Source organism: Podarcis filfolensis (genome assembly GCF_964270895.1).
Source record: "Podarcis filfolensis genome assembly, chromosome: 2".
In the NCBI taxonomy this organism is placed as follows: Eukaryota; Metazoa; Chordata; class Lepidosauria; order Squamata; family Lacertidae; genus Podarcis; species Podarcis filfolensis.
In genome coordinates, this window is record NC_139605.1 from 10,460,232 (window position 1) to 10,477,871 (window position 17,640).

Genomic DNA, 17,640 nt, shown 5'->3' on the forward strand with positions numbered 1-17,640 from the left:
CCCAATGCCCAGGATTGACGACATTTTAACGCGGGTGAGGCAGGGGAAAATTTTTTACCAAGCTAGACCTCAGGGGAGCGTACAATTTGATTAGGATAAGGGAGGGGGATGAATGGAAAACCACCATGTTCACCCCCCTGGGGGCTTTTGAGTACTTAGTCATGCCATTTGGATTACAATCGGGCTCCGCCTGCTTTCAAGCATTCATGCACCACGTATTGGGGCCCCTGCTGTACAAGAACTCCGTAGCCTTTTTGGACGACGTCTTAATCTATTCGGACAATGAGAAGCAACATGTCAGAGACGTCAGGGAAGTGCTAAAGAGACTGCAAAAGCACCACTTGTGGGTCAAGCTGGAAAAATGCCAATTTCACGCCAGAGAGCTCGAGTTTCTGGGGTACAAGTTGTCAGACAAGGGCCTAGCTATGGACCCCAGCAAGGTGCAGGCAGTGCTGGAATGGAAGGCCCCCAAAACCCGGAAGGATGTGCAGAGGTTCCTAGGGTTCAGCAACTTCTACAGGAAGTTCATCAAGAACTTCGCCCACTTGACAGCGCCCATTACAGATTGTCTCTGTAGCAAAAAGAAGTTCGCCTGGACAGAAAGTGCCCAGCAATCCTTTGAAAGACTGAAGAAGGCGTTCGCTTCGGAAGAGCAGCTCCTGTACGTTGATCTGGAGAAGCCCATGAGGCTGGAGACCGACGCATCCGACCGAGCCATTGGAGCGGTACTTTTGCAGCCAGGGGCCAAGCAGGGCTGGAGGCCGTGTGCCTTTTTCTCGAGGAAGCTGAGCAAGTCGGAGCAAAACTATACGGTGTATGACCGCGAACTGCTTGCGATCTATGCAGCGTTTCGCCGATGGAGACATCTGTTGATAGGGGCGCAGCACAAGATCCAGGTTTGTACTGACCACAAGAACTTGGAATACTGGAGAACCGCGCGAGTACTCAACCAGAGACAGATTCGATGGGCACAGGAGTTCTCAAAGTTTTCCTTCAAGATCTTATACGTGCCGGGAGAGGAGAACGTAAGAGACGATGCTCTCTCCCAGAGGCCGGAGTACATGGAAGGAGAGGGACCGCCGGAGATCCGACACGTGTTCCCCGAGAACCGATGAGTGTGTGGGGGAGCGTTGGTTGGGAAATTTAACTGGCCAGGCTTACTAGAAACAATGTGTTCACTCAAACGAAAATCAGGGAACTCCGGGACGGAAGGGAAAACCATGGAGGGTTTGAGGAAAAGGAAGGGCTACTGTACTATAAGGGGGCGCTGTATGTACCGGGGGAGACATTGAGGGGAAAGGTACTCAACTCCACGACAACCCAACAGCTGGGCACTTTGGACAGCACAAAACCATGCTGCTCGTCACCAGGCAGTTATGGTGGCCAAGGGTGAGGGAAGATGTACGGGAATATGTACGGGGGTGCGACCGCTGCCAGAGGGCAAAGGGGGAGAGGGCTGCCCCCGCAGGGTTACTGGAACCCTTGCCCACGCCGGGAAGACCCTGGGAGGTGGTGTCCATTGATTTTATGACAAATTTGCCCAAGTCAAGGGGGAAGACAGCAGTCATGGTAGTAGTCGATCTACTGACGAAGATGTGCCATTTCATAGCTTGCTCACATGCGGTGACGGCAGAGGAGACAGCCAGGTTGTTTGTGGATCACATCTTCAGGCTGCATGGGACTCCCTCGAGGGTCATCTCGGATCACGGGAAACAATTTACTTCCCGGTTCTGGAGGAAGCTCATGAGCTTGCTGCAGGTCGAGGTGGGCTTCTCGACGGCGAGACACCCGGAAACCAACGGGCAAGCAGAAAGAGCGAACAGTATACTCCAGCAATACCTACGCTGCTGCGTCAGCGAGAGACAGAACTAGAGAAACTAGCGCTGGCTGAATTTGCGTACAATAACACTGAACATGTGTCCACGGGAATGAGCCCGTTCATGGCCAATTATGGGTGTCACCCCAGGGCCTTCTGGGGAGGGGGGAGGAAGGATGGAGTGTACCTGCGGCAGAGCAGTTTGTGGAAGAAATGGAGGTCTTGCACCAGCAACTCAAGATGAACTTGGAGCGGGCCAAGGAAGTTTACAAGAGGCAGGCAGACAAGCACCGTCGGGAGGGGGAGGCCATATGGGTGGGAGACCGGGTGTGGTTGTTAACCCAAGGGTTACCCCTGAAGGGAAGGTGCAAGAAGTTGCAGCCAAGGAGGCTGGGACCTTTTGAGGTAACACAGCAGGTGAACCCCGTGGCATTCAAGCTCAAGTTGCCTGACAGCATGAAGATACACCTGGTGTTCCATAGGTCCCTACTCTCACCGTACAGGGAGGGGCGGGAATTTCCCGGGTGGGAGGCAGGAGTCACCACCCACCCGAGAGTAGAGGAGAGGGAACACCACAACCAAGCTACGGAAATACTCAATTCAAGGTGGCGAGGGCGTCCGGTGGAGTACTTGGTAGCTTGGGAGGGAGAACCCAGGTCAGAAAACACGTGGGTCCCCGCTGAGGCGATCAATGACGGGTATCTTGTGGAAGAATTCCACAGCCTGTTCCCAGATAAACCAGAACCACTAGCGAGATTCTGGGAGGAAGAATTTGGAACCACAGACGACGAAGAGGACTTTGTGGGTTTTCCTGCCTCCGAAGAGGAGGGAGGGGAGGCGTCAGAGGGAGAAGAATCAGACTGGGAGGCCCACCCCGCGGGAAGAGATCAGAGCGGGTGGGAAGCGGGTTTTGAATCCTCAGAGGATGGCAACAGCTCCTTCAGGGGATTCCCCGCATCGTCAGCTGAGGAAAGGGACGAGGTTGGATCAGAAGGTCGGGCCGGGGGTGGAGGGGGTCCTGGGGGGGAGGTGGATGTCAGGGAACTGCCATCGGAGCCAGAGGCAGAGGGAAGGCTCCAGAGGGATGCCAGAGAGGGTCCCAGTAGGGAGAGAGGCAGCCCATCTGCTGGGGAAGGAAATCAGCGTAACACCAGTGGTGAAGGGGGGCAGATGGGGGAATCGGAGAGGAGGCTCCAGGACTCTTCACCGGAGACAAGCGGGGAGACCACGGGTACTCCGCTGCCCACACCTTCCCTGCACAGAAGAGTTCTGTGCAGGGAGAGTTGGAGGAGACTTGGCGTCAAAGAACTTCTTTGCTGGAAGAAGTTCAAGAAACGCCCACTGATGGATTCTGCCAGCGACTGAGACAGCCACGGGTGAGAGGCTGTCCAGACAGAAAGGGTTCAACCAGGCAACCTAGCCAGGAGGGGCGGCAACTTACGCACGAGCAACCCCTAGAACCATTACACAGATCTGTGGTGGAAGTGGATTATTAGACACATCTATTTTTTCTTTCTGAAGTGAAGAAATGATCTCAGGCTCAAGTAACAGTGTCTCCTTGTGAAATAAGTAAAATTTAAGTGCTACATGTAACTGTAAAAATATTGCAATATATTGGAACCTAAGAAGAGCCTGCTGGATCAGGCAAAGGCCCACCTAGTCCGCATCCTCTTCTCACAGAGGCCAACCAGATACCTGTGGGAAACCGGCAAGCAGGATTGGAGCACAAGAGTCTTCTCTGCCTTTGTGTGCTTTCCAGAAACTAGTATTAAGAAGCATTGTTGCCTGGACCAGGGCAGAGCAGAGACGTCAGTCTTATCCTTTTCTTCAAACTATCCATGTTGCTGGCTGTCACTGTCTCCTGTAGGATGGATTCCATAGATGAACTACGCTTCTGTTTATTCATCTTTTGCAGCCCTTAAAAGCTGAAAAATATATTATGGCCTAAGCTTTTGTGGGCTGCAGCCTGACAAAGTGGACTCTTGACCAGGAAAGCTGGTGCCACTATAAACTTTTATTATTATTTTTTTGTAAAATAATATTTTTATTAAGTTTAACAATAGAAAAATAGGACAATAAAAACACAGAAAAACAATATAAAACACAACAATACAAACTTTCACAATACATAAAATACACACATTTAACATGAGGGAAAAAAGAACAGTCAACACACAAAAAATAGAATAAGAAAAAACACAAATCACTCTTTTCTAATTATTTATCTTCAATTAACTTATTTTCCTGACTTCCTCACGCCTCCCTTTTTTATATCCCTTTTTAGCAATTAGTTCAGCAAATTCATATCCTACTACTTTGTCCTTATATATTTTACCTCCCAAATTTCAAATTTTTATCTCTTATTACTAGAACCCTTTCATTTTATTTCAATGTCATCAGCATTCATACATTTTACAATACTTCTGTAAATAAATTTTAAATTTCCTCCAATCTTCTTCCACCAACTCTTCTCCCTGGTCTCGGATTCTGCCAGTCATCTCAGCCATTTCCATATAGTCGATTACTTGCATCTGCCATTCTTCCAAGGTGGGTAATTCTTGTGTCTTCCAATACTTTGCAATGAGTATTCTTGCTGCTGCTGTAGCGTACATAAAAAAAGTTCTATCCTTCTTTAACACCAATTGGCCGACTATGCCCAGGAGAAAGGCCTCTGGTTTCTTCACGAAAGTATACTTAAATACCTTTTTTATTTCATTATAAATCATCTCCCAGAAAGCCTTAATCCTCGGGCACGTCCACCAAAGGTGAAAGAATGTACCTTCAATTTCTTTACATTTCCAACATTTATTATCGGGCAAATGGTATATTTTTGCAAGCTTGACTGGGGTCATGTACCACCTATACATCATTTTCATAATATTCTCTCTTAAGGCATTACATGCCGTAAATTTACTCCCAGTGGCCCACAACTGCTCCCAGTCGGCAAACAAAATATTATGACCAATATCTTGTGCCCATTTAATCATAGCAGATTTTACCGTTTCTTCCTCAGTACTCCATTTCAACAGCAAATTATACATTCTTGATAATATCTTAGCATTGGGTTCTAACAATTCTGTTTCCAACTTTGATTTTTCCACCTGAAAACCAATTTTTTTGTCTTGGTTGTAAACCTCTCTTATTTGAAAATAATGTAACCAGTCTCGCACCTTCCCTTTGAGCTTCTCATAACTCTGCAATTTCAGCTTGTTACCATCCTGTTCCAAAATTTCACAATACTTTGGCCATTTTGCCTCCATATTAAGTTTTTTCATAGCTTTCGCTTCCATAGGTGATAACCACCTTGGGGTTTTGTTCTCCAAAAAGTCTTTATATCTTGTCCAGACATTAAATAGTGCTTTCCTGACAATATGGTTTTTGAATGCTTTATGCACTTTAACCTTGCCATACCACAAATATGCATGCCACCCAAATACATTATCATAACCTTCAAGATCTAGGATGTCAGTGTTCTCAAGAAGTAGCCATTCCTTCAACCAGCAAAAAGCTGCTGATTCATAATAAAGTTTAAAGTCCGGCAGGGCAAACCCCCCTCTGTCTTTAGCATCAGTAAGTATCTTAAATTTTATTCTGGGCTTTTTGCCCTGCCAGACAAATCTAGAGATATCTCTTTGCCACCTCTTGAAACAGTCCATCTTGTCAATAATTTGTAATGATTGAAACAAAAACAACATTCTCGGCAATACATTCATCTTAATGACAGCAATCCGACCCAACAAGGAAAGCTTCAAATTCAACCAAATCTCTAAATCCTTCTTCACTTCTGACCAGCATTTCTCATAATTATCTTTAAATAAATTTGCATTCTTAGCAGTCATATTCACCCCCAAGTATTTTACCTTCTTTACTAATGTCAAATCTGTCTCTTTCTGAAACCTCTCTCTCTCCATTGGCGTCAAGTTTTTCTCCAAAACCTTAGTTTTTAACTTGTTTAACTTAAAGCCTGCCACATGACCAAACTCCTGGATTAATTCTAAAGCCCTTTTGGTACTAGGTACTGGCTCTTGTAATGTCAATACAAGATCATCTGCAAAGGCTTTAAGTTTATATTGTTTTGCTCCGACCTGAACACCATGAATCAGCTGGTCCCTTCTTATCATGTTTAGCAAAACCTCCAGGACCGAAATAAAGAGCAGTGGGGAAATTGGGCAGCCTTGTCGTGTCCCTTTCTCAATTTTAAATTCTTCTGTCACTATGTTATTAACTATAAGTTTAGCCTTTTGTTCAGAATAAATCGCACCTATACCATTTTCAAAATTGTCCAACCCCCATCCCCTGCAGATTTTTCTTCATAAAAATCCAAGAAATATTGTCAAAGGCTTTCTCCGCATCTACGAATATCAAAACCGCTTTTGTATTAATATTCACTTGTAACTTTTCCAAAAAGTTAATTACATTTCTCATATTATCAGACAAATGTCTACCAGGGAGAAAGCCAGCCTGGTCTTTATGTATCATTTCTGCTAAAACTTTTTTAAGTCTTTTAGCCAGAATATCAGCAAAAATGTTGTAATCCACATTAAGCAGGGATATGGGAGGATAGTTCTTAAGTTGTGTCTTCTCAGACTCAATTTTAGGTATAAGTGTGATGAAGGCTTCTTTCCACGACTCCGGCGCCTTTTTCCCCTCCATGATTTCATTGCAAACCTCCTTTAGTGGTTGAATCAAATAGTCCTTCAGAGTTCTGTAATATTTGGAGGTTAATCCATCGGGCCCTGGAGATTTTCCCAGTTGCATAGTCTATATGGCACCTTCAACCTCTTGTTCTGATATTTTAGAATTCAGCAATAATTTATTTTCTTGAGAGATTTTTTGTATGAGAGATTATTTGTATGAGAGTATTTATTTATTTGTATTTAATTTGTTTCTCCTCCGTGTGAGTTCGTTGATGTATTCTAAGTGCTCCACTTTCATGGAAGCTCTTTCCACACTGCATACATTTAAATGGTTTCTCCCCTGTGTGAGTTTGTTGATGTCTTCTAAGTGATCCACTATCACTGTAGCTCTTTCCACATTCCATACATTTAAATGGTTTCTCCCCTGTGTGAGTTTGTTGATGTCTTCTAAGTGCTCCACTTTCACGGAAGCTCTTTCCACACTGCATACATTTCAATGGTTTCTCCCCTGTGTGAGTTCGTTGGTGTATTCTAAGTGATCCACTCTCACTGAAGCTCTTTCCACATTCCATACATTTAAATGGTTTTTCCCCAGTGTGAATTCGTTGGTGTATTTTAAGTTCTCCACTTCGACTGTAGCTCTTTCCACATTCCATACATTTAAATGGTTTCTCCCCTGTGTGAGTTCGTTGATGTCTTCTAAGTGTCCCACTTCGACTGAAGCTCTTTCCACAACCCACACATTCAAATGGTTTCTCCCGTGTGAGTTTGTTGATGTCTTCTAAGTGCTCCACTTTCATGGAAGCTCTTTCCACACTGCATACATTTAAATGGTTTCTCCCCTGTGTGAGTTCGTTGGTGTATTCTAAGTGATCCACTCTCACTGAAGCTCTTTCCACATTCTATACATTTAAATGGTTTTTCCCCAGTGTGAGTTCGTTGGTGTATTTTAAGTTCGTCACTTCGACTGTAGCTCTTTCCACATTCCATACATTTAAATGGTTTCTCCCCTGTGTGAGTTCGTTGGTGTATTCTAAGGCCTCCACTTTGACTGTAGCTCTTTCCACATTCAATACATTTAAATGGTTTCTCCCCTGTGTGAGTTTGTTGATGTCTTCTAAGTGATCCACTATCACTGAAGCTCTTTCCACATTCTATACATTTAAATGGTTTTTCCCCTGTATGAGTTCGTTGGTGTCTTCTAAGATGTCCACTTTCACTGAAGCTCTTTCCACATTCAATACATTTAAATGGTTTCTCTCCCGTGTGAGTACGTTGGTGTATTCTAAGTGATCCACTATCACTGAAGCTCTTACCGCACTCCATACATTTAAATGGTTTCTCACCTGTGTGAATTCGTTGGTGTATTCTAAGTGCTCCACTTTCACTGAAGCTCTTTCCACATTCAATACATTTAAATGGTTTATTCTCCGTGTGTATTCGTAGATGACGTCTAAGTGTTCCACTTCGACTGAAGCTCTTACTGCACTCCATACATTTAAATGGTTTCTCACCCGTGTGAATTCGTTGGTGTATTCTAAGTGCTCCACTTTCACTGAAGCTCCTTCTACATTCAATACATTTAAATGGTTTCTCACCCGTGTGAATTCGCTGGTGTAATTTAAGTTTCCCACTTTCACTGAAGCTCTTTCCACACTCAAAACATTTAAATGGTTTCTCCCCTGTGTGAGTTTGTTGATGTATTCTAAGATGTCCACTTTGACTGAAGCTCTTACCGCACTCCATACATTTAAATGGTTTCTCACCCGTGTGAGTTCGCTGATGTATTCTAAGTTTCCCAGTGGTACTGAAGCTCTTTTCACATTCAATACATTCAAATGTTTTCTCCCCTGTGTGAGTACTTTGGTGTATTCTAAGATGTCCACTTTGACTGAAGCTCTTACCGCACTCCATACATTTAAATGGCTTCTCACCCGTGTGAGTTCGTTGATGTATTCTAAGTGCTTGACTATGACTAAAGCTCGTTCCACACTTCATACATTCAAATAGTTTCTCTCCTTTGTGAGTTTGTTGTTGTATCTTCAGTTTCTTTGTTCTTCCCAATGAATTGACAGGTGGCTCCATAGAATTCTGACTTTCATCTTCCTCACCTATTTGGGAGTCTGGGAGGAAAGAGAATCCTGTTAGACTTTCAAGAAAGACAAAAAAGGAATGGAACACATGTCAATTCCTATCTGCACTTTCTCTCATTTTAACACCGTCTCCAATCTCCACTGTCCTCTCTAGGGTCCAATTTTTTTGCAAAGCAGATGAGATAATGGCAACAGCAACACCTGAGCACTCCATTCACACTTAATAAAGCACCATCATTTTATAATACAAATCTATGGTGGAATTAGCTTATTAGACACATCTCTGTATTTTTCTTTTTCAAGTGAGGAAATGATCTCAGGCTCAAGTAACAGTGTCTCCTTTGTGAAATCAGTAAAACTTGAGTGCTACATGTAACTGTAAAAATATTGCAATATATTGGAACCTAAGAAGAGCCTGCTGGATCAGGCAAAGGCCCACCTAGTCCAGCATCCTCTTCTCACAGAGGCCAACCCGATGCCTGTGGGAAACCGGCAAGCAGGATTGGAGCACAAGAGTCTTCTCTGTCTTCGTGTGCTTTCCAGAAACTAGTATCAAGAAGGATTATTTCCTAGGACCACGAGGGCAGAGCAGAGACGTCAGTCTTATCTTTTCTTTCAAGCTATCCATGTCACTGGCTCTCACTGTCTCCTGTAGGATGGATTCCATAGATGAACTACGCTTCTGTTGATTCATCTTTTGCAGCCCTTAAAAGCTGATAAATGTATTATGGCTTAAGTTTTTGTGGGGTGCAGTCTGACAAAGTGGACTCTTGACCAGGAAAGCTGGTGCCTGTATAAACCTCTGAGTCTCTTTGTTGGCTTTGTGTACTTATTTTGAAATTTGCACCAAGGTTGTACCACAGTAGCTCCATGGAAGCTCAGGGACGGACAAAATTAGAGGGTGTCAGCTCCGTGAATCTCAAGCTTCTCGTGGCTCTGCTGACAGAGCCTGAGAACGCAAGAGATGTGATTCGGTTGGAATGTGAAGCAGGGGAGGAGCAGCCAAGCTGCAGCAGGAGCAAAGAACAAAGAGCAGGAAGAGGGGGTGGCGGGGGGTGGGGGCACAGACTGTTATCTCCAGTTTGAGCTCTGACACAGAGCCCCCGAAATAGCCTGTCCAAAAAATCGTAGGCTCGAGAGAATCTGCGAGAAGAGGGGAAAAGAAAGCGAAAGTGGGGGCTTCTTTGCTGGAGGACTCGGCAACTGCAAGCTGGGATGAATAGGCCGAAGACTGAGCTCCACAGTGATTTATGAGTTTAAGCATTAAGCCTGAGATAATTATTACTGGAGTTGTTTCACGTCTGTGCGGGAGAACCAAGCCATTACACAGGGGCGCTATAAATTATTATCTCACTCACTCACTCACTCACTCACTCTCACAACCCCAGTCTGTAAGATTGGCAATTTTGCACAATTTGCTTATAATACCAGACGCTCTTGGACTTTATATGCCCAATCCTAAGTGTAGAGCCTCCAGCCCCAGGAATTGTGTATCATGATAACGGGTCCTTTGTCCCTTAAGCCCACCAAACTGGGGAGGTGGATGCATCTATTGTGTTTTGATGCTGGTGGAATGTATCTGACCCTGTCTATAACAAATAAGAGTAATAGGAAATAATTATGGGAAACATTTTTTCACCCATTTTTCAGGATTGGTGTGCAACATCATTACCATCAATTATTCCTGCCGTGGAAATAACACCTAAGATTTCAAAGCCTGGAGGAAGAAAATCTGCCCCCACTACTTTAGGAAAAGGATTCAAGAAACAAAGAGCTGCTTTGGAGAAGGCTTCACCTCTTCCTTCTTAATGTCAGGAACTTCCTTCCATTTGTCTCCTCTCCATCTTTTCCTCTTTCTCCCTCCACCATCCATCTATCCCTGTCCCCATCTGCTCTCCCCTGGAACTCACCAGATTTCTCCAAGGGTCCTGGGAGAGAATGCTCAGAGGTTGTGGGGAGGGATGCGGGAGACAGCCTGACCAGGTCAACCGTCCATCTTCCTCCTTCCATGCTGGCCAGGGTTGCAGGTTCAGTCTCAGCTAGGTTTGCAGGTTCAGCTTCCTGAGGAGCCCAGAAGCCAGAGCAAGTTGCAGCTTCCTGGGAGGGAGGGAAGAAGAAGCCAAGGGAGTCTGAGAGCCCCTGCAGGGATTCTCCTGCCCAAGACATTCTGCTGCCCCTGGAGAAGCCCCAATTGGGCACCCCTTCCCCAAGAGCCCCCACCCATTTTGAAACACCTTTGGCAATTCCTTTTACCTGCCTGTCCAACCTCCCTTCCTAAGGCTGGCATGGTATGCACATTAGTGGACTGAGTGTAGACCCCATAGAACTTAAGAGTTAATCTGCAAAGGACTGCTTTGAATACATGGGTTGCCCTTGCATGGAGAAGAAAGAATATTCACCACCATAGCTAAACAGAACCTCCATGTCTAGAGGCAGTGGACCTGTGACTTCCAGGTGCTGGAAACCCAGGTGAGAGGAGAGCACTTACCTTTCCCAGAAGTCCCTCAGTGTCTGGGAGCAGGGTCTGGTCTGTCCCCCCTGCTCTCCCACTGGGCCTCCGACTGGCATCTGCAGCTCCCCTGAAGGAGAGGACACCATCCCCGGAGTGGGGAGGACTGGGAGCCTGTGGGGTTTCCCACTTTGAACGAGGGGGTTGCATCGTCTTCAGGAAATCCTGCTTCTGGGCCTCCCAGTGCTGCTGCGGCTGCCCCTCCTCTGCCTCCTGCTTAATTTGACGTAAATCTGCTTGAGGCAGAAGATCCCTGATGGTCCCAACTTGGCCGGCAGGAGGTTTCTTTCCTTTGCACTCCAGTCTCTCCCTTTGAATGGGTCTCCTGGGTCTCTGCAATTCCATTTTTACGCCACCCTGCTGGAAAATAAATAAACACATCTCCTGATCTGATCATAGGATGAAGATCTCTGTCTGTCCTGGAGAGAATGGTGCCTAAAGGGCCCTTAGAGAGAACTTTTAAACTCCAATTTCACTACAAATCAGCACAGTGCTGAAATGGGGTAAAAGCTCTGCTCTAGAAATAAATGATCTCTCTGGCTGCTCTTTAAAGAGGATTTCTAAAGAACAATCAGAAAGGTCTTTTTTCCACAGATCTCATTGCTAATTCAGCAGGGTCTTCTTGTGCTCTTATTTCTCCTCCACCCCAGCACTGGGGTTGGAAGGTCTAAACATGCTGATTGTGTTTGCAAGACTTGTATGTATGCTAGATGGCATGTCTGGTGATTGCGTGCAGCACTTCTGGTGTGTGTGCCTGTGACTTTATGGTCTGCATCTCTTTTCTGTGTGCGCATGCATGTGCATACATTGGCCACAAAGCTCACTGGAATGTGGCCTCCAGAATCAATGCAGCTTTAAGCCCATAAATGTTCCTCCTGCTCTATCAGAAAGAACAATCAAATCTGAGACTATCAAGAGGAGAGAACTCCTGGATCTACAGAATTAATGTTCTCAATATCCTATGGACACAAACTGCAATGAGATTTCCCTTTAATTGCCCTTTAATTTCCCTTTAATTGCCCTTTAATTTCCCTTTAATTGCCCTTTAATTAATTTCCCTTTAACTGTCTTCACCGTATTTATTATCATTAATTCATTTCCATATGCCACACTTCTTAAGAATCCTCCTTTCCTCTGCATTCTCAAAACTGTCACCCACTTCAACCCTCAGCCTTCATCTCAAAACTCTGCTGCCTTACTAAGGTGGAAATAAAACCATTAATGAAACAGGCTTAAGCCTCTCTCACTTATTTACACGCAGACACAAGAGGTCACTAACTTTGATAGCTTGGGAAAAGATCAGATGCGTTCTCTGGGAAATAGATCTATTAATGTTTTATTAGCCTTGACAGAACAACAGAACCTCCATGTGTAGGCAGAGTGTACCTTGATGAGGGGAAGACAAAAGAAGCCATTTCCTTGCTAAATGAATCTGATGGACATCATTGCCACAAGATGCGGTGATGGTGGTGGCAAAGAGAGCTTTCAAAGGCGATCAGACCAATTCACAAATGAGGGCGCTAGATTTATCAATGGCACTGGCAGAGGAAGGGGGGCAGGGGTAGTGGTCTGCAAAGGGTGTCAGGGGGCTGCACAGTAAGAGCCCCCCCCCCCGTGCTGCACTGCTCTTCCATTCCCCCCTGCCTCCCCTTCCCTGTCCGCCGTGGGGAGGACCGTGGAAGCGGACGGGGCTCCCTGCTGAGGGATAGGGAGAGGGGCGGCAAAAGCCCCAGCTACGCCGCTGATCCGTGAGCGACTATATGCATCGTCCATCGGGAAGCAGCAGCTGCCTTGGACCCCTCATTCTGCCCCTTGAGCTCAGGACTGAAGGAAGCAGCTCCCCAGGGTCTCCGGCAGGGTCCGTGCCAGCCTGAGCCAGAGATGTTTGCCCCTGTGCCCTCCTGCAGATGCCCTGCCCCTCAGCTGCGCCCCTTCCCCTTCCTGCCCGGTTGGGGGGCGCCCTGCAGTCTCTGACTCCACTCGGGGCCTGATCCTGCCAGGCGCACGTGCTCTCCCCCTCCTCCTCCCGCTCCTGCCCCCCCCCCCCGCCTCCTGCACCTCGGACTCCTCGCTCCGTCCCTGCACCGGAATCCGGCTCCACTCCGGGGAAACTCGCCAGGCCACTGCCCGCTGCTCCTCCGCTCTCCTCGGCGGGGGACAGGAAAGTGCAGCCGCTCTCGAGTCCCCCTGGCTGGCCCCGTTTCCTGCCTCTCTGAGCATCGGAGTTCGCTGGCTGTGGGTTGGGCCCTGGGAGGCTGCAAGGCCGGATGCGCCTCCTTGCAAGGCGAGGGCTGCGAGACCGCCCTGCTGCTTCCCCTGCCCTCCTATTTGCAGCCCGCTGCTTCTGATCCTCGAGGTTCTGCTCTTAGCTGTCGGGGCAAATGGATTAGCCCGATGAGATCTGGTCCATTCCTAGGTCTGGAGCAGCAGGGAACAAGCTTTTTGCACCCTTCTCTAGGGATGTTCACACGCCGCCATCTGTGTCCCCGTGTCCACAAATCACTGAGTTGTCTTATTGTCTTAGCTCAGTCGGTAGAGCGTGAGGTGCTTTATCTCAAGGTTGTGAGTTCGAGTCCCATGTAAGAAAAAGCGGAAATAAAGTGTAATTTTACCTTGAAATTGTGTACACAATAGTCCGATGGTTTTTAGAGAAACCCAAAAACTTCCCCTTTCTATACCCTTTTGTTGTCATCAAGCAGTTGGTCCCTTACCTTTTCCGCCCCGACATGGCCACAGTGATCCATACGACGGTCACCTCCAGGCTTGACTACTGTAATTTGCTCTACGTGGGGCTGCCCTTGAAGCTGTCCCAGAAACTCCAGCGGGTGCAGAATGCTGCAGCCAGGCTCCTCACGGGGTCTCTGCCATGGGAGCATATTCACCCAGTGCTTTTCAAGCTGCACTGGCTCCTGGTGGAGTACAGGGTCAGATTTAAGGTGCTGCTTTTGACCTTTAAAGCCCTTCACGGCCTAGGACCCTCGTACCTACGGGACCGCCTCTCCCGGTATGCTCCACGGAGAGCCTCAAGGTCCATAAATAGCAACACCCTAGTGGTCCCGGGCCCTAAGGAAGATAGATTGGCTTCAACCAGAGCCCAGGGCCTTTTCAACTCTGGCTCCGGCCTGGTGGAACGCTCTGCCTCATGAGACCAGGGCCCTGCAGGATCTGATTTCTTTCCGCAGGGCCTGTAAGACAGAGTTGTTCCGCCTGGCCTTTGGCTTGGAGCCAAATTGATTCCCTCCCTCCCTCTCTTTCTTTTTTCTTTTCCTTCCTCTTCCTGCGATGAGGCTACATTTTAATATTTTAATGTTTCAATATTCTAATGTATTTTAATTTTGTTTTTAAGTTATAATCATTCAACTTGTTTTTATTATTGCTTGTTAGCCGCCCTGAGCCTGGCCTTGGCTGGGGAGGGCGGGGTATAAATTATTATTATTATTATTATTATTATTATTATTATTATTATTATTATTATTATTCTGTAATAAGTGGGTTTTGTTTGGAAAGCTGTCTCTCAAAATTTATTAGAACATTGGAATGTACCTGGCATTTTATAAGCTCTTCAGTATGTTGCACAAATAAGTCTCCTTGCGATCAGTATGCAGTCCCTGGTTTCCAAATCCTCTACAGGAAATCTTCCTGAAATACCATTTCATGAAGCTGGGACGATGCCACCCAGCTGCCTGAATGCCTAGCAGCTGGAGGAGGCAGTCCAGTTCCCAGCTCTGCTGGCCTAGGTCATCTGATCACTTAGCTCCAGCAACAGATGCCAGGGCTGGGCTCTGTTATCTTTCCATACCCTCCAACATCTCTCTGATGAAAATAGGGGTGTCCTGTTCCATAATGATAATTTTACTATTTATACCCCACACATCTTATTAGGTTGCCCCAGCCACTCCAGGCAGCTACCAACATATATAAAAACATAATAAAACATTTTTTAAAATCCCTATACAGGATTACCTTCAGACAACTTGGGGGTCACATAACCCCATACCCTCTGGCATCAAATCAGAAACTGACGACAGCTTCTGTAAATCAGGGACATCCCTGGAAGACAGTGGCACTTGGAGGGTCTGTCTTTCCCTGCTTTTTCCTTGGCTGTCTCTGGTCTCCTGCCTCCATTCAGCAGAGGAGGGAGCCTTCATACGGAGAAGGATCGGGGCCAACAGGGCATAGTTGGTGCCTTCAGATGACTGTAGTGAAGGGAGAACCATTTGGGGGAACAGAGTGTTGCAATTCTCAGAAAGGGATGGAAAGAGCACGGCTACATCGTGGTCTGGTTCTTCAGGTACTTGTTGTTCAAGTTGTTCCATGGAATTCCTGATCTGGACCTTGTGTGGAAATGAGTTCTCTCCATCACAAGAATAATTTTTGAAGCTTTACTGCAGAAGAGTCTTAAACAGTCTTACAATAAGATGAACATGATAAAGTAGCACTTGCAAACAATGTTCAGTCCTTTATGTAATCCTGTGAACTTTACTCTCTCTGGTCCCAGAGGGAGATCCTAAGCTTCTTCATCATTGCAGAACTTATTTGCAACTGCTGCTGCTTCTCCTAGCCATCTCCAACAAGCACCCGCTGACTTCTCAAGTTTAAGCTTCCTTCTGTTAGAGCTCTGCAGCTTCTGTTTCCAGCAATGAGTTATTAGGAAAGATACCAGCCTCCTCTGATGCTTTTGTCAGAGTGGAACCTCTGACTGGAACCTCTTGCCCAAAAGGTTCCACTCTTTCTTCTTCTATGTTTGCTTCATATGCCACAATGTTCTCTCTCTTTTTCTCAAATCTTCCAGGCGACCACAAATGAGTGTCTAAAGAGAAACCAAAAGCTCAGAGTTGGGATTGGGAGGGGGGCGTGAATATCAGGTTGCCTTGTAGTGCCTGGGGGCCCTGCTATTAGATTTGTATCTTGTAAATGTTGTAGGAGCTTTTAGGTTTTTTAGCTGTATATTTAAAAAACAAGGCTCTCGTGAGATGTTTAATTCTTTTGTTATTCTGACATTGCATTGTACAGGAGCAGGTTTGCACAGCTGTTAAAAATAGTGATTTTTAATATTAAAAAAGACTAAAAATTCATTCTAAAGGGTTTCTTTAGAAGCAGAACAAGCATTTTATTTTATTTTAAATAACAGAGGGATGAGGCCCAATTCTTAGTGCTCAACCCAGGTTAAACATTAGCAGCCACACCCTCACAAAAAGCTATGAAAGGATTTTGTTAGCAAGTGTCAAGGTGAATTCCTACCTTGTATTCCTGGGCTGCCTCTTCCTTGAGAACCACAGTTCTCACTAATAAGGGAGTCCTATGGACTAATAAGGGACGCGGGTGGCGCTGTGGGTAAAAGCCTCAGCGTCTAGGGCTTGCCGATCGAAAGGTCGGCGGTTCGAATCCCTGCGGCGGGGTGCGCTCCCGTTGTTCGGTCCCAGCGCCTGCCAACCTAGCAGTTCGAAAGCACTCCCGAGTGCAAGTAGATAAATAGGGACCGCTTACTAGCGGGAAGGTAAATGGCGTTTCCGTGTGCGGCTCTGGCTCGCTAGAGCAGCGATGTCACGCTGGCCACGTGACCCGGAAGTGTCTCCGGACAGCGCTGGCCCCCGGCCTCTTGAGTGAGATGGGCGCACAACCCTAGAGTCTGTCAAGACTGGCCCGTACGGGCAGGGGTACCTTTACCTTTACTATGCTGCCTATAGCCAGGCCTGGTCAGCAATGTGTCTGCAGCTCTTTGAGCCAGTTGAACTTTCTGAGCACTTTTCAAAGGCAGCCCCATGTAGAGCGTGTTACAGTGACCCCTACACAATGTGGCACCAGACTGACTCTTTGTGGGGGGGTAATTATCTGTTCTAAACGTGTTTGTGTGTGTGTGTGTGTGTGTGTGTATGTGTGTGTAGTTTAAATTCTCTGAATGCTTGTTTTTTGAGAAGGGGCTCTTAGGGTCATGAAGCAATGCCTTTCAACACATCTCCATAACATTGATTGCGCCCTCACGCTGCTCCTTCTGGTGTGGGGATTTTGATGCAGAAAAGGAGCAGATGGGGAAAGGTTAAGCAGAATCCCACCCACCCACTGCGCCACCCTTAGGTGTGCTCAGCCTTCACCTGCTTCATGACTCCACCTTGCATGAGAAGGCAGGATGGAGCTCCAGGAAACAGGAAGTGGTCCTTCAACCAGCCAGGACATCTCACCACCACAGACAGATCTAGTCTCCGGCTGGGGAGTCAAGAGTGGCCCTGGGATGGCAGAGAGAGGAGGGGAAGGGGCCAGGGACAAAAGGATGGTAGGCTCTAGATGCTCCCTTGGACACATTCCTTGACACTAAGGGGAGCTCCTCTTCTGGGGCTAAAAGCATCGCCGTGGAGGTTTCATTTTTGTCATGATTGCAAGGGAAGAAGAGAAGGTAAAACCACCCCCACCCCCACACACAAACACAAAGAACTGGATGAAAATAGCCCTGTCTGAGTGATTAGCTACTGGAGAGCATAATGTGGGTTTAGCTGTGATGCTCACCTGCCTCCCTGGATGAGTCTTTTCTCGGGGTCAGGGAGCTGGGGAGCAACATGAAGTTCCCAGCTTACATTTCCTTCTGGTCAG

The 17,640-nt window shown here is 46.7% G+C and overlaps 1 protein-coding gene and 1 long non-coding RNA gene across 2 annotated transcripts in view; one reads left to right on the top strand and one right to left on the bottom strand.

The window, feature by feature from the left end:
* Positions 1 to 6,998: 6,998 nt before the first annotated feature.
* LOC310756962 (uncharacterized protein) lies at positions 6,999 to 13,236 on the bottom strand. Its single transcript, XM_083601966.1, has 5 exons — positions 13,114 to 13,236; positions 11,035 to 11,415; positions 10,457 to 10,643; positions 8,220 to 8,576; positions 6,999 to 7,631 (listed from the first exon to the last, which is right to left on the bottom strand). The coding sequence occupies exons 2-5, from the start codon at positions 11,398 to 11,400 to the stop codon at positions 7,198 to 7,200; spliced, it is 1,344 nt and encodes a 447-aa protein (XP_083458092.1). The 5' UTR covers positions 11,401 to 11,415; positions 13,114 to 13,236; the 3' UTR covers positions 6,999 to 7,197.
* Positions 13,237 to 13,340: 104 nt separating this feature from the next.
* The window catches only part of LOC310757503, a 36,425-nt gene continuing 32,125 nt past the window's right edge, over positions 13,341 to 17,640 (top strand). The window contains exon 1 of the long non-coding RNA XR_014545274.1: positions 13,341 to 13,471. This is a non-coding gene — a long non-coding RNA (uncharacterized lncRNA). The remainder of the gene's footprint in view (positions 13,472 to 17,640) is intronic.